Source organism: Mytilus californianus, unplaced genomic scaffold (assembly GCF_021869535.1).
Source record: "Mytilus californianus isolate M0D057914Y unplaced genomic scaffold, xbMytCali1.0.p SCAF_5, whole genome shotgun sequence".
Taxonomy (NCBI): Eukaryota; Metazoa; Mollusca; class Bivalvia; order Mytilida; family Mytilidae; genus Mytilus; species Mytilus californianus.
Window position 1 is genome coordinate 62,325,891 of NW_026262701.1, and position 26,521 is coordinate 62,352,411.

A 26,521-nucleotide genomic window follows, 5' to 3' on the forward strand; every position below is an offset into this window, starting at 1 on the left:
ATAATATTCATCTGTGTTCGCCTAGAAGGTGAAGTTTTTTTCTCTCTAATACCCTTTATACATTCATCACAAGAAAATAAAAAGTTTAAGTTTTGGATCCTTTTAAAAATATCAACACTTAATTAACTCCAGGCTTTTAGGTCTTGATGTTCCACAAGCCTGAATTCTGGGACTTGGCTTACAGTGCAATTATGCATTCCTTCAGTAAAAGAGAGGCGATTGATACCAATGTTGAGAATAGTACAAAGTAATAACGTTATGTTTCCCGTATTTACGTTCACATGTTTGTGACGTTACTTGCACCTTGTATGGGCTTCGCCATTGTAAATAATATACGCAAAGTAAACACAACGCAAAGTACATATACAACTTACTTAGTTTATTCCATACATTTATGGTGCCGTGACCAGGATAAGATGAACAGCAAGCTAAAAGCTGTCAGAGCCGGTCACAAAAGTGCAGTAAAGAGACTTTTACAGAAAGCAGAAGATGATGATACAAACTTGGACAATGAAGAAAGTGCTGAACTTTTAGAAACATTAATTCAAAAACAGAAAACTATTAGTGCATTGGAAGAAGATATTATGAATTCTTTAAAGGAAGAGGACATCGAGTGAGAAATTCTTAATGCAGATGAGTACAAATTCTTTTTGAACACCAAAATATGATATATACGGAAAACATTCACAAACAAAGTATGTACTGATGTCCCACAGCATGATCACGCATTACCTTCTCACACTTTTGAAAACATTAATCAACACAGTTCTGTTCCATACACAACACAAATGTATCCCGTACAGCAACCTAGCAACCAAAATCACCATTTGCCGAAACTTACACTACCCATGTTTAAAGGAGAAATTCTGACTTGGCAAACATTTTTGGACTCTTTTGAATCTTCCGTCCATTACAATGTAACACTCACAGATGTACAGAAATTTAGTTATTTAAAATCCCAGCTTGTTAATGATGCTGCAAGAACTATTGACGGATTACCGCTCACAAACTCAAATTACATGGAAGCTATTAAACTTTTAAAGGAGGGCTTCGGACAATCGCATAAGATTACAAATGCTTATATGCAAGCTATGCTAGAACTTAGAGCACCACAAAACAACCTACTCAGTCTACGCGGTTATTACGACAAGTTGGAGGCATATATAAGAGGTCTTGAATCGTATGGTGCATTACTTATTCCGATAATACTGAACAAGCTTCCGTCAGAAATACAACAACACTTAGCCCGTGAAAACAGTACCGATAGTTAGGAATTGATTGATTTGAGACGTGGAATTTTGAAAGTAATCACTATAATTGAAGCTAATAGAAAAGGTGAACTGAGTAAAGTAGATACATTTGATAACTGTGAGAGACAAACACCAAATATTCGACAAAAACCTTGCATATTCTGCCAGAATTTACATAACCCTGCAAAATGCTCAAATGTTACAGATAACGACAAACGCCTATCAATCGTCAAACAAAAGAAGTTATGTTTTAACTGCTTAGGATCACACTGTTCCGTAGATTGTAAATCGAAATTTGGCTGCCGCCAGTGCCATAAAAAACACCACACAAGTCTTTGCCATGAAAATACATGTACTGATAATAGGCAAACGTCAGTAAATGCCGTAGTTAATGATAGCGAAAATACATTGATTGCTGCAAGTTTTTATTCGTCTGAAGAAAAATCCTGTTCGAACGTGCTTCTGAAAACTGCCATTGCACCAGTTTTTGAAATTTCCTTGCTCATCAGAGCTGATTTCTATTGGGATTTCGTGGAGGATACAATGTTAAGAGGAAATGGTCCAACCGCCGTAAAGTCAAAACTTGGTTATTTGTTGTCTGGTCCAATTCCGACTTCTAATCGTCAACAGAGTAATGTAGGTATGTACAACATATTGACATCACGCAAACCAGAGGAGTTCAATTCAGAAAGATTTTGGGAATTAGAGTCGTTAGGAATAGATAGCAACACGACAGATGTTGAAACGGTAGACTATATGGAAACATATCAAAAGTCAGCAATTGAATTCCGAGAAAACAAGTACATAGCAAAGTTGCCATGGAAACCAGATCACGAACCCTTGCCTACCAACTTCTTCGTTACGAAACGAAGCACTGAAAACGTCATTCGAACATTAAGTCAAAATCCCGAAATGCTTAAGATATATGGACAGATAATCAAGGATCAAGAACGCCGAGGATTTATTGAGAAGGTTAAGGATCCCGATATTAGTAAAGGTATTGTACATTATATCCCGCATCATCCCGTTAAGGAGGATTCAACAACTACGCCCATAAGGATAGTTTACAATTGCAGCTGCCAACAGTCATCACAGTTACTGAGTCTTAATGATTACACACCCCCGATTTTAAACGACCTTACAAAGATTTTAATAAGATTTCGATTGAACCCCGTTGCCATAGTAACTGACATTGAGAAGGCATTTCACGGTGCCACATGTGGAGCAGGATCTGCTTACCCTTCCGGAGCACCTGAGATCACCCCCAGTTTTTGGTGGGGTTCGTGTTGCTTAGTCTTTAGTTTTTTATGTTGTGTCATCTGTACTATTATTTGTCAGATTTTGTCTGTTTGTCTTTTTATTTTTGGCCATGGCGTTGTCAGTTTGTTTTCGATCTATGAGTTTGACTGTCCCTCTGGTATCTTTCGTCCCTCTTTTACATGTCGGACTCCATGAACAGGACAGGACCGTGATGTCACACGATTTTTATGGTTAGATAACCCTGTTGATCCACAAAGCGATTTAGAGACATATAGGATCAAGTCTGTACTATTTGGAGCAATGTGCTCACCGTTTATCTTAAACGCTGTACTGCTAAAACACTTACAGCAAACAGAAAATGAAACTACTAAAATACTCACAAGGGATTTATATGTTGACAACATTTTATCTAGCATTTGCAATGAAACTCAAGCCGTAACTTATTTCAAGGAAGCGCGACTATTGATGTTAAATGCAGCATTTAATCTTCGCTCATGGATCTCAAACAACGAAAATGTGAGAAATCTAGCTATCAAGGAGGACGTGTTAGATACCGACAAAGAAGCAAAAATATTGGGTATGCGTTGGAATGTCGAAACGGATGAATTATCTTACGCAAAACGAGTTTTACCATCTGTATCATCACATATTACAAAACAAGAAATTCTGAAAGATTATCTTCAAAGATTTTTGACCTGCTACGATTTTTAAGCCCAGTTAGTATACGAGCAAAGATTTTGCAAGATTTGTGGAAAGAACGCTATGATTGGGATGAACCCCTACCCGAAAATCTACAGTTACAATGGAATGGATCTGGCAAAAGACATAGGAATTGTTACAAGTATGAAATTGCCTAGGCTATACTTTACCGGAAATACAAAATCAAGATCACTTCCTGTATTTGTCGACGCAAGCATGAAAGCGCATGGAGCTGTAACATACATGTATCTATCGAAAGGACATAGTGTCGCATTATTGATGGCAAAAACACGAGTTGCACCCGTTAAAAAGCTTACATTGCCACAATTAGAATTAATGGCCGCCGTAATAGGAGCTCGCTTGACACAACATCTTAAATCTACTTTGGAATGTACAGATGTGACACTTTGATCGGACAGCCAAATTGTACTTCATTGGCTAAATACGTCAAAACCGTTAAAACGCTTCGTATTGAATCGAATTAAAGAAATTAAGGAATTAACGGAAGAATGCAAATGGAAATACTGCCCGACAAATTGTAACCCTGCTGATTTGCTCACTCATGGTATAACGGCAAAACAGTTTATGGAGAGCGTATTATGGAAAACAGGACCGACTTGCCTTATTCAAAATTCAACCAACTTGGAAACAAATATACCTATTAACACAGCTTTATCCGTAATAGCAGACGACAATGAGGAGACATTAGATGAAAAAAGCAACACTGACAAAAATGATGATCTTCATTTTCGAATTGACAGAATTATAAATGCTTATAGGTATGGATCTTACGAGAAACTTTTGCGAGTGACAACTTATGTCTAAGGTTTTATTCAAAATTGTAAGACAACTAAGTCTATGAGAAACTAGATGAATTACAACAATCAACTATATTATGGATACGATGTTGCCAAGCGACGGCATACCCCTGTGAAGTACGTGCACTCACATTAAAAAATGTGCAGAATACCAAACTTCCACAACTTCGACAACTTCAATTATATTTAGATGAAAACAATTTAATGAGATGTAAAGGTAGAATTCATAATGCGCCTTTATCCGAATCAGCAAAACATCCTTATATTTTACCAGCAAATCACCGATTGTCAGAGCTAATAGTGTTGAACTCACACGAACTAGTTATGCATTCTGGAGTTAATGCCACCGTTACACAAATCTGTCAAACATTCTGGATACCGTCTTTGCCACAATTCACTCGAAAATTACTTCACAGATGTACAACTTGCAAAAAGATCAAAGGAAAACCGTACAGGGCACCAGACCCTCCACCGTTACAAAAAATAAGACTTCAAGAAGCACCGCCTTTCACAGTCAAAGAAAATTGAAGAAGCTTTATCTTCTTTTGGAGTCGAATGGAGAATCATTCCGAAGCGTGCATCCTGGTTTCGGAGGGTTGTTTGGAGAGATTAATTGCACTGACAAAAACAAATTTGAAAAAGACACTGGGACGTGCGTTAATCAATTTGGATATGTTACAGTCACAGAAATAGAGAAATTTCTTAACGACCTACCACTAACATATGTTTCTACAGACATTATTGATAGTGAACCATTAACACCCGTGCACCTGTTGTATGGACGCCGAGTTACAAAATTACCGTATCCACGTACCAAAATTGACAACATTAATGATACATATACATTGACTGCTTCAGATATTTCAAAGCGTGCTCAAAGATTATCTACACTTATTGAACATTTTTGGAACCGTTGGAAATTTGAGTACTTTACCTCACTTCGAGAATTTCATAAAAAGATCGGAGACGATAAGATTAACATTAAAGTAGGAGATGTAGTTCAAGTGCATGACGATAAACCGCGAATTAAATGGAAAACAGCAGTAGTGGAGGAAGTTGTTACTGGTAACAATGGTTTAGTGCGTTCAGCGATAATCAGAACACACAGTGGTCAAACTTCACATCCGATCGTCAAACTCTATCCTCTAGAAATAAACGAAGTACCACCATCTGATGAATAACCAAACAACGAATTTTTTTATTTTTAGCTCACCTGACCTGAAAGGTCAAGTGAGCTTTTCTCATCACTTTGCGTCCGTCGTCCGTCGTCCTGCGTCCGTCGTCCGTCGTCCGTAAACTTTTACAAAAATCTTCTCCTCTGAAACTACTGGGCCAAATTTGACCAAACTTGGCCACAATCATCATTGGGGTATCTAGTTTAAAAAATGTGTCCGATGACCCTGCCAACCAACCAAGATGGCCGCCATGGCTAAAAATAGAACATAGGGGTAAAATGTAGATTTTGGCTTATATCTCTGAAACCAAAGCATTTAGAGCAAATCTGACATGGGGTAAAATTGTTTATCAGGTCAAGATCTATCTGCCCTGAAATTTTCAGATGAATCGGACAACCCGTTGTTGGGTTGCTGCCCCTGAATTGGTAATTTTAAGGAAATTTTGCCGTTTTTGGTTATTATCTTGAATATTATTATAGATAGAGATAAACTGTAAACAGCAATAATGTTCAGCAAAGTATGATCTACAAATAAGTCAACTTGACCAAAATGGTCAGTTGACCCCTTAAGGAGTTATTGCCCTTTATAGTCAATTTTTAACCATTTTTCGTAAATTTTTGTAATCTTTTACAAAAATCTTCTCCTCTGAAACTACTGGGCCAAATTTGACCAAACTTGGCCACAATCATCATTGGGGTATCTAGTTTAAAAAATGTGTCCGATGACCCCGCCAACCAACCAAGATGGCCGCCATGGCTAAAAATAGAACATAGGGGTAAAATGTAGATTTTGGCTTATATCTCTGAAACCAAAGCATTTAGAGCAAATCTGACATGGGGTAAAATTGTTTATCAGGTCAAGATCTATCTGCCCTGAAATTTTCAGATGAATCGGACAACCCGTTGTTGGGTTGCTGCCCCTGAATTGGTAATTTTAAGGAAATTTTGCCGTTTTTGGTTATTATCTTGAATATTATTATAGATAGAGATAAACTGTAAACAGCAATAATGTTCAGCAAAGTATGATCTACAAATAAGTCAACTTGACCAAAATGGTCAGTTGACCCCTTAAGGAGTTATTGCCCTTTATAGTCAATTTTTAACCATTTTTCGTAAATTTTTGTAATCTTTTACAAAAATCTTCTCCTCTGAAACTACTGGGCCAAATTTGACCAAACTTGGCCACAATCATCATTGGGGTATCTAGTTTAAAAAATGTGTCCGATGACCCCGCCAACCAACCAAGATGGCCGCCATGGCTAAAAATAGAACATAGGGGTAAAATGTAGATTTTGGCTTATATCTCTGAAACCAAAGCATTTAGAGCAAATCTGACATGGGGTAAAATTGTTTATCAGGTCAAGATCTATCTGCCCTGAAATTTTCAGATGAATCGGACAACCCGTTGTTGGGTTGCTGCCCCTGAATTGGTAATTTTAAGGAAATATTGCCGTTTTTGGTTATTATCTTGAATATTATTATAGATAGAGATAAACTGTAAACAGCAATAATGTTCAGCAAAGTATGATCTACAAATAAGTCAACTTGACCAAAATGGTCAGTTGACCCCTTAAGGAGTTATTGCCCTTTATAGTCAATTTTTAACCATTTTTCATAAATTTTTGTAATCTTTTACAAAAATCTTCTCCTCTGAAACTACTGGGCCAAATTTGACCAAACTTGGCCACAATCATCATTGGGGTATCTAGTTTAAAAAATGTGTCCGATGACCCCGCCAACCAACCAAGATGGCCGCCATGGCTAAAAATAGAACATAGGGGTAAAATGTAGATTTTGGCTTATATCTCTGAAACCAAAGCATTTAGAGCAAATCTGACATGGGGTAAAATTGTTTATCAGGTCAAGATCTATCTGCCCTGAAATTTTCAGATGAATCGGACAACCCGTTGTTGGGTTGCTGCCCCTGAATTGGTAATTTTAAGGAAATTTTGCCGTTTTTGGTTATTATCTTGAATATTATTATAGATAGAGATAAACTGTAAACAGCAATAATGTTCAGCAAAGTATGATCTACAAATAAGTCAACTTGACCAAAATGGTCAGTTGACCCCTTAAGGAGTTATTGCCCTTTATAGTCAATTTTTAACCATTTTTCGTAAATTTTTGTAATCTTTTACAAAAATCTTCTCCTCTGAAACTACTGGGCCAAATTTGACCAAACTTGGCCACAATCATCATTGGGGTATCTAGTTTAAAAAATGTGTCCGATGACCCCGCCAACCAACCAAGATGGCCGCCATGGCTAAAAATAGAACATAGGGGTAAAATGTAGATTTTGGCTTATATCTCTGAAACCAAAGCATTTAGAGCAAATCTGACATGGGGTAAAATTGTTTATCAGGTCAAGATCTATCTGCCCTGAAATTTTCAGATGAATCGGACAACCCGTTGTTGGGTTGCTGCCCCTGAATTGGTAATTTTAAGGAAATTTTGCCGTTTTTATACGACCGCAAAAAAATTTTGTGGTCGTATATTGGTATGACGTTGGCGTCGTCGTCGTCGTCGTCGTCGTCGTCCGGCGTCGTCGTCGTCGTCGTCGTCCGGCGTCGTCGTCCGAATACATATTGGTTTTCGCACTCTAACTTTAGTTTAAGTGAATGGATCTTTTTGAAATTTGACCATAAGGTTAAATACCACAAAAGGAAGGTTGGGATTGATTTTGGGGGTTATGGTACCAACAGTTAAGGAATTGGGGGCCAAAAAGGGGCCAAAAATGAGCATTTTCTAGTTTCCAGACAATAACTGTGGAACAGTGTATGGATCTCTCTGAAATTATACTACAAGTTTCCATACCACAAAGGGATGGTTAGGATTTGCTTTGGGGGGTTATGGCTCAAACCGTTTAGGAATTAGGGGCAAAAAAGGGGGGAAAACAAGGTTGTCCTGGTTAATGGACAAATACTTTAGTACAAAACATAATTTAAAGCAGTGTAAGGGAGATAAATCAAATACATCATTGAAATTATCTCCCTTACACTGCTTTTAAATTATGTATAAAGTAATGGTTAATGAACAATAAAGATAATCTAAAACAGTGTAAGGGAGGTAATCCAAATACAACGTTTTGGTTACTTCCCTTACACTGCTTTTAAATTATGTTTAAAGAAATGCATATTTATAAAGGAAGACCAGTAAAAATATCTGCAAATGTTTTCATCTTTTTTTTTTACAAAAAAATCCATATGAAAGATTTGACACTATATTTTTATTAATTCTATTATAAAATAGATTAAGTTAGCACTATGGTAAATTTAAATGGGTAATTATGGTTGCCAACTCCATTGGAAATTTGAATTGAGATTATGACCATATCTTGAGGGAAAGAATTTTTTTGGGGGAAAAAGGGGGGGGGGGATAAAAAGAAATTGTGGGGGGCCAATTTTTTCTCATTTCAGATTTCAGAAATTAAAAAGAATTATTCTTCAAATATTTTTTTTTTTTCAAATTTCAAATATTGAAAAATTTCAAGAAATAATCTTTAATTGCACAGTATGGCGCATTAGATTTGTAAAATCTTTGATCACATTTATTTATTTGTTATGCCGAATCTAACAGTGTATTTAGGTTTTTAATTTTTGGTCCTGTTTTTTAAATTGGTCTACATTGAGGTCCAAAGGGTCCAAATTAAACTTAGTTTGATTTTAACAAAAATTGAATTCTTGGGGTTCTTTGATTTGCTGAATCTAAACATGTGTTTAGATTTTTGATTATGGGCCCAGTTTTCAAGTTGGTCCAAGATAGGGTCCAGTATTTAAACTTTGTTTGATTTCAACAAAAATTGAATATATGGGGTTCTTTGATATGCTGAATCTAAACATGTATTTAGATTTTTGATTATGGGCCCAGTTTTCAAGTTGGTCCAAATTGGGGTCCAAAATTAAACTTTGTTTGATTTCAACAAAAATTGAATATATGAGGTTCTTTGATATGCTGAATCTAACCATGTATTTAGATTTTTTATTTGTAGGCCCCGCTATCAAATTGGTTCATATTGAGGTCAAAAGGGTCCAAAATTAAACTTTGTTTGATTTCATCGAAAATTGAATTATTGGGGTTCTTTGATATGCCAAATCTAACCGTGTTTTTAGATTTTTAATTTGGGTCCCGTTTTTTAAATTGGTCTTCATTGAGGTCCAAAGGGTCCAAAATTAAACTTAGTTTGATTTTAACAAAAATTGAATTCTTGGGGTTCTTTGATATGCTGAATCTAAACATGTGTTTAGATTTTTGATTATGGGCCCAGTTTTCAAGTTGGTCCAAGTTGGGGTCCAAAATTATACTTTTTTTGATTTCAACAAAAATTGAATATATGGGGTTCTTTGATATGCTGAATCTAACCATGAATTTAGATTTTTTATTTGTGGGCCCCGTTATCAAATTGGTTCATATTGAGGTCAAAAGGGTCCAAAATTAAACTTTGTTTGATTTCATCAAAAATTGAATTATTGGGGTTCTTTGATATTCCAAATCTAACCGTGTATTTAGATTTTTAATTTTAAGTCCCGTTTTTTAAATTGGTCTACATTAAGGTCCAAAGGGTCCAAATTAAACTTAGTTTGATTTTAGCAAAAATTGAATTCTTGGGGTTCTTTGATATGCTGAATCTAAACATGTGTTTAGATTTTTGATTATGGGCCCAGTTTTCAAGTTTGTCCAAGTTGGGGTCCAAAATTAAACTTTGTTTGATTTTAACAAAAATTGAATATATGGGGTTCTTTGATATGCTGAATCTAACCATGTATTTTGATTTTGGACATTGGACCATAATAGGTAAATTAAAAAAATTCAAGTTCTTAGACCACATTCTTTCTGTGTCAGAAACCTATGCTGTGTCAAATATTTAATAACAATCCAAATTCAGAGCTGTATCAAGCTTGAATGTTGTGTCCATACTTGCCCCAACTGTTCAGGGTTCGACCTCTGCGGTCGTATCAAGCTGCGCCCCAGCGAAGCATTTTATTGGTTATTATCTTGAATATTATTATAGATAGAGATAAACTGTAAACAGCAATAATGTTCAGCAAAGTATGATCTACAAATAAGTCAACTTGACCAAAATGGTGAGTTGACCCCTTAAGGAGTTATTGCCCTTTATAGTCAATTTTTAACCATTTTTCGTAAATTTTTGTAATCTTTTACAAAAATCTTCTCCTCTGAAACTACTGGGCCAAATTTGACCAAACTTGGCCACAATCATCATTGGGGTATCTAGTTTAAAAAATGTGTCCGATGACCCCGCCAACCAACCAAGATGGCCGCCATGGCTAAAAATAGAACATAGGGGTAAAATGTAGATTTTGGCTTATATCTCTGAAACCAAAGCATTTAGAGCAAATCTGACATGGGGTAAAATTGTTTATCAGGTCAAGATCTATCTGCCCTGAAATTTTCAGATGAATCGGACAACCCGTTGTTGGGTTGCTGCCCCTGAATTGGTAATTTTAAGGAAATTTTGCCGTTTTTGGTTATTATCTTGAATATTATTATAGATAGAGATAAACTGTAAACAGCAATAATGTTCAGCAAAGTATGATCTACAAATAAGTCAACTTGACCAAAATGGTCAGTTGACCCCTTAAGGAGTTATTGCCCTTTATAGTCAATTTTTAACCATTTTTCATAAATTTTTGTAATCTTTTACAAAAATCTTCTCCTCTGAAACTACTGGGCCAAATTTGACCAAACTTGGCCACAATCATCATTGAGGTATCTAGTTTAAAAAATGTGTCCGATGACCCCGCCAACCAACCAAGATGGCCGCCATGGCTAAAAATAGAACATAGGGGTAAAATGTAGATTTTGGCTTATATCTCTGAAACCAAAGCATTTAGAGCAAATCTGACATGGGGTAAAATTGTTTATCAGGTCAAGATCTATCTGCCCTGAAATTTTCAGATGAATCGGACAACCCGTTGTTGGGTTGCTGCCCCTGAATTGGTAATTTTAAGGAAATTTTGCCGTTTTTGGTTATTATCTTGAATATTATTATAGATAGAGATAAACTGTAAACAGCAATAATGTTCAGCAAAGTATGATCTACAAATAAGTCAAACTTGACCAAAATGGTCAGTTGACCCCTTAAGGAGTTATTGCCCTTTATAGTCAATTTTTAACCATTTTTCGTAAATTTTTGTAATCTTTTACAAAAATCTTCTCCTCTGAAACTACTGGGCCAAATTTGACCAAACTTGGCCACAATCATCATTGGGGTATCTAGTTTAAAAAATGTGTCCGATGACCCCGCCAACCAACCAAGATGGCCGCCATGGCTAAAAATAGAACATAGAGGTAAAATGTAGATTTTGGCTTATATCTCTGAAACCAAAGCATTTAGAGCAAATCTGACATGGGGTAAAATTGTTTATCAGGTCAAGATCTATCTGCCCTGAAATTTTCAGATGAATCGGACAACCCGTTGTTGGGTTGCTGCCCCTGAATTGGTAATTTTAAGGAAATTTTGCCGTTTTTGGTTATTATCTTGAATATTATTATAGATAGAGATAAACTGTAAACAGCAATAATGTTCAGCAAAGTATGATCTACAAATAAGTCAACTTGACCAAAATGGTCAGTTGACCCCTTAAGGAGTTATTGCCCTTTATAGTCAATTTTTAACCATTTTTCGTAAATTTTTGTAATCTTTTACAAAAATCTTCTCCTCTGAAACTACTGGGCCAAATTTGACCAAACTTGGCCACAATCATCATTGGGGTATCTAGTTTAAAAAATGTGTCCGATGACCCCGCCAACCAACCAAGATGGCCGCCATGGCTAAAAATAGAACATAGGGGTAAAATGTAGATTTTGGCTTATATCTCTGAAACCAAAGCATTTAGAGCAAATCTGACATGGGGTAAAATTGTTTATCAGGTCAAGATCTATCTGCCCTGAAATTTTCAGATGAATCGGACAACCCGTTGTTGGGTTGCTGCCCCTGAATTGGTAATTTTAAGGAAATTTTGCCGTTTTTGGTTATTATCTTGAATATTATTATAGATAGAGATAAACTGTAAACAGCAATAATGTTCAGCAAAGTATGATCTACAAATAAGTCAACTTGACCAAAATGGTCAGTTGACCCCTTAAGGAGTTATTGCCCTTTATAGTCAATTTTTAACCATTTTTCATAAATTTTTGTAATCTTTTACAAAAATCTTCTCCTCTGAAACTACTGGGCCAAATTTGACCAAACTTGGCCACAATCATCATTGGGGTATCTAGTTTAAAAAATGTGTCCGATGACCCCGCCAACCAACCAAGATGGCCGCCATGGCTAAAAATAGAACATAGGGGTAAAATGTAGATTTTGGCTTATATCTCTGAAACCAAAGCATTTAGAGCAAATCTGACATGGGGTAAAATTGTTTATCAGGTCAAGATCTATCTGCCCTGAAATTTTCAGATGAATCGGACAACCCGTTGTTGGGTTGCTGCCCCTGAATTGGTAATTTTAAGGAAATTTTGCCGTTTTTGGTTATTATCTTGAATATTATTATAGATAGAGATAAACTGTAAACAGCAATAATGTTCAGCAAAGTATGATCTACAAATAAGTCAACTTGACCAAAATGGTCAGTTGACCCCTTAAGGAGTTATTGCCCTTTATAGTCAATTTTTAACCATTTTTCGTAAATTTTTGTAATCTTTTACAAAAATCTTCTCCTCTGAAACTACTGGGCCAAATTTGACCAAACTTGGCCACAATCATCATTGGGGTATCTAGTTTAAAAAATGTGTCCGATGACCCCGCCAACCAACCAAGATGGCCGCCATGGCTAAAAATAGAACATAGGGGTAAAATGTAGATTTTGGCTTATATCTCTGAAACCAAAGCATTTAGAGCAAATCTGACATGGGGTAAAATTGTTTATCAGGTCAAGATCTATCTGCCCTGAAATTTTCAGATGAATCGGACAACCCGTTGTTGGGTTGCTGCCCCTGAATTGGTAATTTTAAGGAAATTTTGCCGTTTTTGGTTATTTTCTTGAATATTATTATAGATAGAGATAAACTGTAAACAGCAATAATGTTCAGCAAAGTATGATCTACAAATAAGTCAACTTGACCAAAATGGTCAGTTGACCCCTTAAGGAGTTATTGCCCTTTATAGTCAATTTTTAACCATTTTTCATAAATTTTTGTAATCTTTTACAAAAATCTTCTCCTCTGAAACTACTGGGCCAAATTTGACCAAACTTGGCCACAATCATCATTGGGGTATCTAGTTTAAAAAATATGTCCGATGACCCCGCCAACCAACCAAGATGGCCGCCATGGCTAAAAATAGAACATAGGGGTAAAATGTAGATTTTGGCTTATATCTCTGAAACCAAAGCATTTAGAGCAAATCTGACATGGGGTAAAATTGTTTATCAGGTCAAGATCTATCTGCCCTGAAATTTTCAGATGAATCGGACAACCCGTTGTTGGGTTGCTGCCCCTGAATTGGTAATTTTAAGGAAATTTTGCCGTTTTTGGTTATTATCTTGAATATTATTATAGATAGAGATAAACTGTAAACAGCAATAATGTTCAGCAAAGTATGATCTACAAATAAGTCAAACTTGACCAAAATGGTCAGTTGACCCCTTAAGGAGTTATTGCCCTTTATAGTCAATTTTTAACCATTTTTCGTAAATTTTTGTAATCTTTTACAAAAATCTTCTCCTCTGAAACTACTGGGCCAAATTTGACCAAACTTGGCCACAATCATCATTGGGGTATCTAGTTTAAAAAATGTGTCCGATGACCCCGCCAACCAACCAAGATGGCCGCCATGGCTAAAAATAGAACATAGAGGTAAAATGTAGATTTTGGCTTATATCTCTGAAACCAAAGCATTTAGAGCAAATCTGACATGGGGTAAAATTGTTTATCAGGTCAAGATCTATCTGCCCTGAAATTTTCAGATGAATCGGACAACCCGTTGTTGGGTTGCTGCCCCTGAATTGGTAATTTTAAGGAAATTTTGCCGTTTTTGGTTATTATCTTGAATATTATTATAGATAGAGATAAACTGTAAACAGCAATAATGTTCAGCAAAGTATGATCTACAAATAAGTCAACTTGACCAAAATGGTCAGTTGACCCCTTAAGGAGTTATTGCCCTTTATAGTCAATTTTTAACCATTTTTCGTAAATTTTTGTAATCTTTTACAAAAATCTTCTCCTCTGAAACTACTGGGCCAAATTTGACCAAACTTGGCCACAATCATCATTGGGGTATCTAGTTTAAAAAATGTGTCCGATGACCCCGCCAACCAACCAAGATGGCCGCCATGGCTAAAAATAGAACATAGGGGTAAAATGTAGATTTTGGCTTATATCTCTGAAACCAAAGCATTTAGAGCAAATCTGACATGGGGTAAAATTGTTTATCAGGTCAAGATCTATCTGCCCTGAAATTTTCAGATGAATCGGACAACCCGTTGTTGGGTTGCTGCCCCTGAATTGGTAATTTTAAGGAAATTTTGCCGTTTTTGGTTATTATCTTGAATATTATTATAGATAGAGATAAACTGTAAACAGCAATAATGTTCAGCAAAGTATGATCTACAAATAAGTCAAACTTGACCAAAATGGTCAGTTGACCCCTTAAGGAGTTATTGCCCTTTATAGTCAATTTTTAACCATTTTTCGTAAATTTTTGTAATCTTTTACAAAAATCTTCTCCTCTGAAACTACTGGGCCAAATTTGACCAAACTTGGCCACAATCATCATTGGGGTATCTAGTTTAAAAAATGTGTCCGATGACCCCGCCAACCAACCAAGATGGCCGCCATGGCTAAAAATAGAACATAGGGGTAAAATGTAGATTTTGGCTTATATCTCTGAAACCAAAGCATTTAGAGCAAATCTGACATGGGGTAAAATTGTATATCAGGTCAAGATCTATCTGCCCTGAAATTTTCAGATGAATCGGACAACCCGTTGTTGGGTTGCTGCCCCTGAATTGGTAATTTTAAGGAAATTTTGTCGTTTTTGGTTATTATCTTGAATATTATTATAGATAGAGATAAACTGTAAACAGCAATAATGTTCAGCAAAGTATGATCTACAAATAAGTCAACTTGACCAAAATGGTCAGTTGACCCCTTAAGGAGTAATTGCCCTTTATAGTCAATTTTTAACCATTTTTCGTAAATTTTTGTAATCTTTTACAAAAATCTTCTCCTCTGAAACTACTAAGACAAATTTAACCAAAATTGTCCACAATCATCATTAGGGTATCTAGTTTAAAAAATGTGTCCGATGACCCTGCCCGCAAACCAAGATGGCCGACATGGCAAAAAAATAATACATAGGGTAAAATGCAGTTTTTGGCTCATATCTCTGAAACCAAAGCATTTAGAGCGAATCTGATGGTATAAAATTGTTCATTAGGTCAAGATCTATCTGCCCTGAAATTTTCAGACCAATCAGGCAACATGTTGTTGGGTTGCTGCCCCTGAATTGGTAATTTTAAGAAAATTTTGCAGCTTTTGGTTATTATCTTGAATATTATTATAGATAGAGATAAACTGTAAACAGCAATATTGTACAGCAAAGTTAGATTTACAAATAAGTCAACATGACCAAAATTGTCAATTGACCCCTTAAGGAGTTATTGCCCTTTATAGTCAATTTTTTACAATTTTCATAAATTTTGTAAGTTTTTGTAAATTTTTACAAAATATTTTCCACTGTAACTACTGGGCCAAGTTCATTATAGATAGAGATAATAGTAAGGAGCAAGAATGTTCAGTAAAGTAAGATCTACAAACACATCACCATCACCAAAACACAATTTTGTCATGAATCCATCTGTGTCCATTGTTTAATATGCACATAGACCAAGGTGAGCGACACAGGCTCTTTAGAGCCTCTAGTTTGTGTTATGAAGAGACAGTAATTCTTGCAAGTGTAAAATTAAATTTCTTTTCTTTATTGATGAACATTTAAAGTAATATTCCATTGTTTGTACATAAATACACTTTGCAAGCCCCAGTATGTTGAGAATAGTACAAAGTAATAACGTTACGTTTCCCATATTTACTTTCACATGTTTGTGACGTTACTTGCACCTTGTATGGGCTTCGCCATTGTAAATAATATACGCAAAGTAAACACAACGCAAAGTACATATACGACTTACTTAGTTTATTCCATACAACCAAAGGGAAATTCAAACTCATAAGTCGAAAATAAACTTGCAACGCCATGGCAAAAAAACCAAAACAGACCAAAAGACAAACTGTAAAGCTGTCTGGCTTGCTTGTTAGGGTATGAAAAAAACAAAGTTTTTTTTTGCTAGTTGAATAAATCATGAAAATTGATCTTATGAAGTCCAATGTGTTTGTGAAATTGCAATGCAAACATTTTTCATGGACATTTCCATTAATTTTTATGCACTAGTTTGACAGAAGAAATGATTCTTTTCTAGCCAAGGATTATGATGAGACATGATCTGAGATGCAAATCTGTTTTTCAAATATTTTTTTTCACATCAAGGAGACATTTTGAGTTCAACAATAAAAAAATCTTTATTTTATATAAATAAACTAATTTAATAAGAGTGTTGAAATTTTTTTCATTTTCAGGCATTTGGAAAAGTTACGTGAATTGCATGGAATTGAAATACTGCACAGTTGTATGAACTACATCAAGACATGATAGCAAATTCGTTTGTTTTAAGTATTACAGGACAATCTTCAAAGTGTATATATAAATATAATTGTTGACAGTCGTGTCATTTCTCTTTTAAAAATTGATTTTATAATATTATTTCTGTGAAAATAAATCTGTGGAATTTTTTTAAGAACTTTATCCTTCCTTGTGGTTTGTCTGTTAACATAGTCAAGATTTCAACCTTTTTATTTTTAAGAGAGTTTGTAAGTACACCAAATGTGAACATATTGCATAGTTTTGACTTGGGCTTTATTTATTTACCCTTGTCCATCTGAGGGTCTGACTCACGTTCAGGTACTATCAACAACAAAAAAAGGAAGAACATAGCAAAGGGACAATCAAAATCCAATGTCCAAAAATTGAAGACAACCAGGGATGGGCACGATTACTGACAAATGTAATCGATTAATAATCGATTACATGAAGGTATTTTGTGCAATCGATTAATAATCGATTACTCAGATTTTTGTATGTAATCGATTGCAATCGATTACTTTATCAAAAGTAATTACATTACTTTTTGATTACTGTCAATTACATGCTTCAAAATTTAAAAAAAAATAAAGTAAGTTAAACACTATCATGTTGATCAACGTTTGTATAGTAGGTGTTTAGAACTTTACCAAAAAAACAGCATTTAAATCATTGTTTCCAAATTATAAGTTGACAGTTGTTATCTAGATGGAATCTCTTACTGAGGATCAGAATTATTAAAAAAATCTTGAAATTTGACTTTCAACATGAATTAGAGATGACATTGCATTCCATCAATCACTTATATATATGTTTAAAGTTTTTTTCAATAATTTTGCTTTCGTACTGACTTAACTTAGCTTTTTTGTTTTTATTCATTAAAAGCAGGTATATTTTAGCATAGTTATTTACAATGTTGGAAGTTTTCTCAGAAGAAAATATAAAAAAGTAGAATTATTAATTAGTTCAGCTAATTTTAAGGATCAAAATTTATAATTATAATGACAAACATGATTTAATCCTTTTGTTTGAAAACCACCTTTATTATAGGTTATAAAACTGCCAATGGAGTACAATTTATAACCTGGGGCAAAATAATGTAAATCTCCATCTTAATTAGACAAACAGTAATTGAAATAAAAACAAAGTATGTGTCTTATATAGTGATTAGAAGACTTTGATCATCTGATTAGTAAAGACAAGTTTGTTAAGATTTTTTTATTCTATAATAAAATTATAAACAGTATATATTTATAGTGTCAACAAGGGACACATGTATCTTTTTCTGAAAAGAATTTCAATGCATAGGTATTGGTTCATTGTTAAAAGGATTTTGTGTACTTATTTTTCATATACATGTATATCTTAACATTATAAGAAATCAACCGTTTTATCTATTCTAAGCTTAAATCTTATTGAAAATTATGCTTTTAGGAAATTTAATACAAATAAGCTTACTACTTTAAGGAAGTACAGAACTTAACTTAAGACACATTTCTTATTTTAAATCTATTTTCTTATTTTAATATAAAAGGTGTTGACTTATTGACAAGCACATCAATCCATTTGTTTCAAAAGCTAGATATAAAGTAAATTATGGTAGGGGATCTGGTTGATCATAATGCAGCTTGAGACAATAGATAGAAATATAAAGGCAGTTGATAAACTCTTAAGTCATATCAGTACTTCAAAGTGATGAATACATACATGTTTTCATTTAAAATACTAGGTTATATTTCATCAAACTATTTTACTAAAGTAATCGAAATGTAATCGAAAGTAATCGATGATTACATCATGATTTTTGCTGTAATCGATTAAATTACGATTACATGTAATCGAAAATGTCTTCGATTACAGATTACTGTCGATTACTGGAAAAAATGTAATCAATTACAATCGATTACGATTACAGATTACGATTACCCCATCCCTGAAGACAACACCATAGGATATTGCAAAATGAAAGAGAATGAAAGACAACAGAAAACTGTTAGAGATTGAGCAAAATGTTTTATTACTAATAACAGGAGTGATCTCATGTTTGCAAGGGACATAAGCAATTCCTGTAAGTTTTGCATTACAATAAAAATCGCTGAAACCTAATGTTATACCCTCTACTTTAATGATACATGGTATTTTACAATATTTAACCACTCTAAATTGATTTTTTCAAATACATGTATATTGCATATGAGACACACAGCATTATTACAATTTTGAAAAATTAACTTAAGATTAGTGAGTAGAATACTTAGGATGGTTGTCACCTCATAAACATCCCATCTTGAACACCTAATGCATTGCTACAACTAAGGTTCCCACCATTTCAAATTAAATTGGACCCATAAGGATTTTGCTTCTCTGATAAGTTCCCTTTACCACTGCACTATAGATAAGGATTTAGTTTAGTTTATAAGTTCAGAAATATTCTGCTAAAATCTATTCTTCTGAGGTTATAAGAGAAAAAAAAACCTTATTCAATATTGCTACACTTTTTACAATTGGACAAAATAAGCCAGACACTGGGTATAAGAATTAGCTAAAAAAAAATAGTTTGGACCAAGAGGTTGCCATGAGGGAATAATGTCATACCCCAATGCAACAAAGCTAGGAGCATATAATGTTTTCAAGATGTCGGCTTATGTGTCAGTCAGTCCTTTTTTGTTATCTTCATTTACATCTTTATTAAATTTTGATGGAAGTTTCCACTCATCAAAATCTCAGATGAGTTCGATAAAAGAAAAATGTGAAATTGGTGACCATTTTCTGGAAGGGGATGTGTAAAAATATTCCAAATTAAAGATTGTCAATGGAAAACTCCTTCAATTTTTGGTGAGCTATTGCCATCACTTGGCATTCATCATCTTCCCCGTAAAATTATTAAAATTGTTCTCCTGAAACCATTTGAGCAAATTCACAAACTTGGGCTAAGTGATCTTTAGAATATCTGATATAAAGTTTGTGATTTTTGTTCCTGCCAATTCATCAACATGCCTGCAGTCATTGCTTTAGATAAAATGTGGGTTAATGCAAATAGTTTTTAATTTCTTGAAAATTATAATAGAAAAAATCTGATGTGGGCAAAAATGTTCAGAATTTCAAGACCATCTTCTTGTTTCACCAAAATAATGATAACTCCTTTGGAGTTATAACCCTTAAATCCCCATTTTTACAATATTTTTTGTGATTTGCCAATTATCTTAAAGACTATAATAGAACGAGAGAAACTGAGAATAGCAAAATATATCAAACAGATAGGAATTTCAAATAAGTCAATATATTTTAACTACATATAAGAGTTATTACATTTCTTCCCAATTTAATGTGTTTTTTAAATTATCTTGAAAACTATAATAGATAGAGAGAAACTATTTACATAAAAAATTATCAGGATGAGAACAACAAATAAGTCAACATTATTGAAACTGATAAATGACTCCTTATAGGAGTTATTGTTCTTAGGTTAAGGGATTATTTTTACCCCCTTTTGAGCTTTTAGCTATTGTTTTCAAAATTATAACAGACAGAAAGAAACAGTAAACAGCAAAAATGATCAGCAATATAATTAGGGCCCCGCCCCCTATAGTGATCAGTCTGTCCGTCCGTCCGTAACAAATTGTGTCCACTCTATATCTAGAGAACCGTTATGATTTCAAAGTTTTTACTTGACATTCATATTAACCAACACCAGAGGGTGTGTTGAAATGTTTGTACAACTTCCTAGGTCAAAGTTCAAGGTCAAAAACTTTGGTTTCAGTTGACAACCCCATTTCCCATGGTAAAGATCGTGTCTGCTATATATCTTGAGAACCGTTATGATTTCAAAGTTTATACTTGACATGTAAATTAACCAACACCAGAGGGTGTGTCATAATGTATGTACAACTTCATAGGTCAAAAACTTTGGTTTCAGTTGACAACCCCATGTCTTATGGTAAAGATCGTGTCCGCTCTATATCTTGAGAACCGTTATGATTTCAATGGTACAGATCATGTCCGCTCTATTTCTTGAGAACCGTTATGATTTCAAAGTTTATACTTGACATGTATATAAACCAACACCAGAGGGTGTGTCTTAATGTTTGTACAATTTCCTAGGTCAAAATTCAAGGTTAAAAACTTTGGTTTCAGTTGACAACCCCATGTCCTATGGTAAAGATCGTGTCCGCTCTATATCTTGAGAACCGTTATGATTTCAAAGTTTATACTTGACATGTATATTAACCAACACTAGAGGGTGTGTCATAATGTATGTACAACTCCCTAGGTCAAAGGTCCGTCCGTCTGTCTGTCGGTCCGTCCGTCCGTCCGTCCGTCCGTCCGTCCGTCCGTCCCTTACAAATTGTGTCCGCTCTATATTTTGAGAACCGTTATGACTCTATCCCAAATTGTTGATGTCCCTACACGTAAAGACAATATTCTTGATCTGATAATTACAAACTTACCAAACCAAGTACAGCGTGTTGAAGTTATTCCCGGCCTATCTGATCATGATATTGTGTTTGCCGAATTTGCAATAGCTTCATCAAAACTTAAACAAAAGCCTAGAATAATTCCATTATATAAAAAAGCAAATTGGAGCACAATTAAACAAGAAATAAACACTTCATATAAACATCTCTTTGAAAACCAGCAACATCTTTGTGTAAATGAAATGTGGAACTGTTTTAAAGCAACAATAATAAAAGCAGTGAAAGATCACATCCCACATAAAACAGCAAAAACAAAGGACGGTCACCCATGGATCACAATGGAAACAAAACGGCTCATTAGAAAAAGAGATAGACTTTATAAAAAATCTAAAAAATCCCGGAATGCATCTCTTACTAAAAAATACAAAGAGGTTAAACACCAGGTACAGAAATGTATACGAAAATCATTGAAAGCATCATATTACCACCACAAGATGGAACAAATTTTGGCACTATGAAAAAATTTTGGACCTATATTAAACATAAAAAAAACTGATTATAGTGGTATTACTGAAATTAAACAAGATGGCTAACTCTTAACTGATCCACTACAAAAAGCTGGGGCACTTAACGCACAATTCTAGTCTGTATTCACACCAGCATCAAATATCTCCCATAAAGAATTTGTCAAACAGTGTAACATGCCACAGAATACTCTTTTTCCACCCATAACAAAATTAATCATAAAAACAGAAGGTATACAAAAACTTTTACATAACTTAAATCCTAACAAAGCAGCAGGACCAGACGAAATTAAACCAAGATTTTTAAAAGAACTTTCACATGAAATTGCACCAATACTTACCATTATCTTTGAGAAGTCAGTTAAAACAGGTGTTGTTCTAGATGACTGGAAAACTGCCTATGTCTCTCCTGTATACAAAAAAGGCCAAAAATATAACCCTGAAAACTACCGCCCTATATCTCTCACATGTATTTGTTGCAAACTTTTAGAACACATAGTAGTTAAACACTTCATGACACATGCAGATAATCACAACATTTTATATCCCCTACAGCATGGATTTCGCAGAGGTCGATCCTGCGAAACACAACTACTTGAATTTATAGATGATCATGGTCTCACTTAACATGGAAAACGGTAAACAAACGGATATTTTGGTCATGGATTTTTCTAAAGCATTCGATAAAGTTTCACATTCTCTTCTAACTAATAAGCTTCACCATTACGGGATACAGGGGGAATTAAATTACTGGATACAAAATTTTCTAAGCAATCGTAAACAGGCAGTAGTTCTAGAGGGGGAAAAATCTGAGTATGTTGCAGTTGAGTCAGGGGTTCCACAGGGGTCAGTTCTTGGACCAAGTCTCTTCCTGTATTATATTAACGACATTCCAACTGGTCTTACATCTACAGTACGTTTATTTGCAGACGACACAATAGTGTATTTGGCAATAAAATCAAATTCCGAAGCATCCACATTACAAAAAGATCTTGACAAACTGGCATCGTGGGAAACTATGTGGTATGGCATTCAACCCAGATAAGTGTAATGTAATTTCAGTCACCAGAAATAAAAAAACCAATCAAATTTAACTACACATTACACAATCACTCATTAGAACATGTAACAACAGCAAAATATCTGGGGGTTACCATCAGTTCCAACCTTAAATGGGATGTGCACATAAACAACATATACAAGAAAGCTAATAACACCCTAGGCTTTCTAAGGAGGAACCTGAACATAAGCTCAACATCAATTAAAGAGCAAGCATATAAGTCCCTAGTAAGACCATCACTAGAATATGCTTGCTCTGTTTGGTATCCATACTTACAACAAGACATAGATAGCATTGAAAAAGTTCAAAGGAGGGCTGCGCGTCTTGTTACCAACAAATACAGAAACACCTCAAGCGTTGGTAACATGTTACAACATCTTGAATGGCGCAGCCTCTCTGACAGAAGAAAAGACTCAAGATTGGTAATGCTTTATAAAATTGAACACGAAAAGGTTGCAATACCTAAAAATAATAAATTAATCCCACAAAAAATACAAACAAGACATTCAAATTCGAACAGCTTCCAAATTCCATCCTGCAAAACACAGTACAGAAAAGAATCCTATTTTCCAAGAACTAATACCGACTGGAACAAACTACCGGACAACATTGTAAATTGCACTTCAGTAGACTCTTTCAAATCTTCAATTTCAAAGCATCAATATTAACTCAACTATTACATCATACTTAATTATATAAAGCATTTTTAAAATTTTTTCGTATTTTTTAAAGATTGTATATATATCAATCTATGTCTTGTTGTAAGTTTCCTCCTGTGACTTAATCTTCGGAGTTCGGTATTTTTGTGATTTTACTTTTTAACCTGATCAGACAATACTCGGAATTCACTTTGAACTCGTTACGATTTTTACAGAAAATCGATAATCCGCTGATTGCATTTTATAACAATTGACTAATTAATGGGTCACACTAATGACAGGACCATTGCCCGGATTGTGACAGGATATTGACCGGATGAGATATAAATAGTCAGAACTTTTTTGTTATTTGGTAGATTTTTTAAATATTTGAAGACCTTAGAGATACTAAACTATATTTTATGAAAATCTAACAAAAAAAGTAAAAAAAAATATTTTTAAGCAAAAAATGTTGACCGGACGGATTTCACACTCACTGATGTGCGCTTTACATATATTGACCTGATCGACAAAAAGTGTTAATATCTCTATTGTTTTACAATATTTTTTCATAAAACTATGAAATCTGCGAGATTAATAAATATATTATATGAAAATTTAAACTTTATAGAAAAAAAATGTGTTTTTTTCAATAAAAGTTGACCGGGACGGATTTCACATTCGACGATATACGCTTTAAAAATTTACTGTATTGAACTGATCGACAAAAAGTGTTACTATCTCTTTTGTTTTACAGTTTTTATTTCATGAAATTATAGAATCTGCGAGATAAATAAATATATTCTACGAAAATATAAACTTTATAGTAAACAAAAAAGTTTCTCTACAAAAAAAGTTGACCGGACGGATTTTACCTGCGCAAATTACGCGACGAATAATATTAACATGATCGACAGAAAGTGTTCAAAAGTCTTTAAATTTTCAAAATATTTTCCTTAAATTGAGATACATTTGAGATATATTTATAAATTATATGAAAATATAAACTTATCCGTAAAATCTTATATTTTTGAGCCCAAAATGTTGACCTGATTGAGTTTACCGGCACATTAGAAGTACAGATATTTAATTAGATTATCTAATTTTGACACTTGTCGTAATCACCAATCAAGCCAAATAACATGTCATTTAAGTTTTCACACCTGAGATCAAATACCTTTAATTGAACTACCTTATATAATCAGGTGGCAATTAGAATCCAATCAATGAAGAAATTTGATAAAAGTTCCATCTCTTGACATTCAACTTGCAGCTATTTATGGTCACGGCAAAAAGCACATTTTAGTTAAACTCCCTGAAGTGCAACAGCAACCAAGTGGTTATGATTGTGGGGTTTGCTCCATAGTTCTAAGAGACGGAAGGGGTCGGCTAATAATTTGTTGCCGCACTTTTTATCATTTGAACAAATATACAATTCCATTTGTTCTATAGTAATATAAACTATTTACTATAAAGTTTATATTTTCATATCATATATTTATTAATCGCGCAGATTCTTTAGTTTCATGAAAAAAATATTGTAAAAAAAGAGATATTAACACTTTTTGTCGATCAGTTCAATATAATCAACGCGTACATCGGCGAATGTGAAATCCGTCCGGTCAACTTTTTTTTTGTAGAAAAACATTTTTTCTTACTATAAAGTTTATATTTTCATATAATAAATTTATTGATCTCGCAGATTTCTTGGTTTCATGAAAAAATATTGTAAAACAAAAGAGATATTAACACTTGTTATCGATCAGTTCAATGATATGTAAAGCGTACATCGGCGAGTGTGAAATCCGTCCGGTCAACTTTTTTTGCTCTAAAATATTTTTTTTTACTTTTTTTGTTTTATTTTCATAAAATATAGTTAAGTATCTCTAAGGTCTACAAATATTAAAAAAAATAAATCTACCAAATAACACTAAAAGTTCTGACTATTTATATCTCATCCGGTCAATATCCTGTCACAATCCGGGCAATCGTCCTCTGTCATTGTGTGAGTTCGTGGTGTAGTGGTTAAGACCGATGGCTACAGTGCTGAAGGTCCCGAGTTCGATTCTCACCGGGGTGCTAAAAATATGAGGGTGATTTTCACCCTCTCACACACATCTCTGGTACCCAGACCGGAGTTTAAACTAGAATGGGTACTATGGGGGCCTCGGTTGGTCAAAGTTGCTCCCGACTTTGACCTGGAGATCAATCTGCTGATATCTCTTCGGTTTGTTATTATACCGACCGTGCAAGGGCTGTATAGCCAGTCAAGGTCGTTAAAAACTTCCATTTGTGGTTTGTCTGTTCCCGACGAGCAGGCCGGTGGTTCTCTCCGAGTACTTCGGCTTCCTCCACCATAATAACAGATCCGCCCGGTGTCCTAACACTCCCTGGTGTTGGGGTGGGGATTGTCCTTGTAAATATTGAACATTGTAAATACGTTAGTGACACATCTCCATTAATCCCGATAGGGAGTGTACACGGATTCCACTGTACCCTCGCAGCACTCGAGGGGTGCTCCGTAAACGCGGAGGGATCTACGTACATGCATACATACATACATACATAGTGCAACCCTAATTAATAAAGGTGTTGATTGTATTATTTTATGCAATGATGTGGTTAAATGGCGTCTCATGTCACCTAAAGGGTTTATTTACAACTTTGCTACGCACGTGTTTGAAGCATAGTTTAACGTCTCCTCCTTTCTTTTAACGATGGTCCGGAAAAGAAAATTATTGTAATGACGAAAACAGTTCAAAAGCAAGAAAAATCTCCGACTTTAAACTTTATCCTTTAACTTTGATAGACATAATTGATTTGAAGTGGGTAATTTACAATCGTTTTTGCGACGCACCGGTTTCAAGCATAGTTTTACGTCTCGACTTTTCTTTTTACGATGGTCCGGAAAAGAAAACTGTTGCTCTATAGAAATATATTCAAAAGTAAGAGAAATCTCTGACTTTAGTCGTTATCCTTCAGCTAGACGGGAAATATATATCCGATAAACTTATTGAAGAT

General features: G+C 34.5%; 2 protein-coding genes across 3 annotated transcripts in view; both read left to right on the plus strand.

Annotated features, from left to right (window-relative positions):
* The window catches only part of LOC127701145 (tetratricopeptide repeat protein 12-like), a 157,676-nt gene extending 140,661 nt beyond the window's left edge, over positions 1–17,015 (plus strand). Inside the window, exon 17 of the mRNA XM_052204956.1 lies at positions 16,803–17,015. Coding sequence (XP_052060916.1) covers positions 16,803–16,875 — 73 coding nt within the window. The 3' untranslated portion in view covers positions 16,876–17,015. The remainder of the gene's footprint in view (positions 1–16,802) is intronic.
* LOC127701179 (uncharacterized) overlaps positions 9–26,521 on the plus strand; it is a 213,226-nt gene continuing 186,713 nt past the window's right edge. Inside the window, exons 1-2 of one of the 2 annotated variants that reach the window (XM_052205011.1) lie at positions 9–5,396; positions 10,929–16,095. In XM_052205011.1, coding sequence (XP_052060971.1) covers positions 1,794–2,705 — 912 coding nt within the window. In that variant the 5' untranslated portion in view covers positions 9–1,793 and the 3' untranslated portion in view covers positions 2,706–5,396; positions 10,929–16,095. Of the gene's footprint in view, positions 9,752–10,928; positions 16,096–26,521 lie in introns of those variants that run through there. The other variant, XM_052205010.1, reaches the window with a different exon arrangement.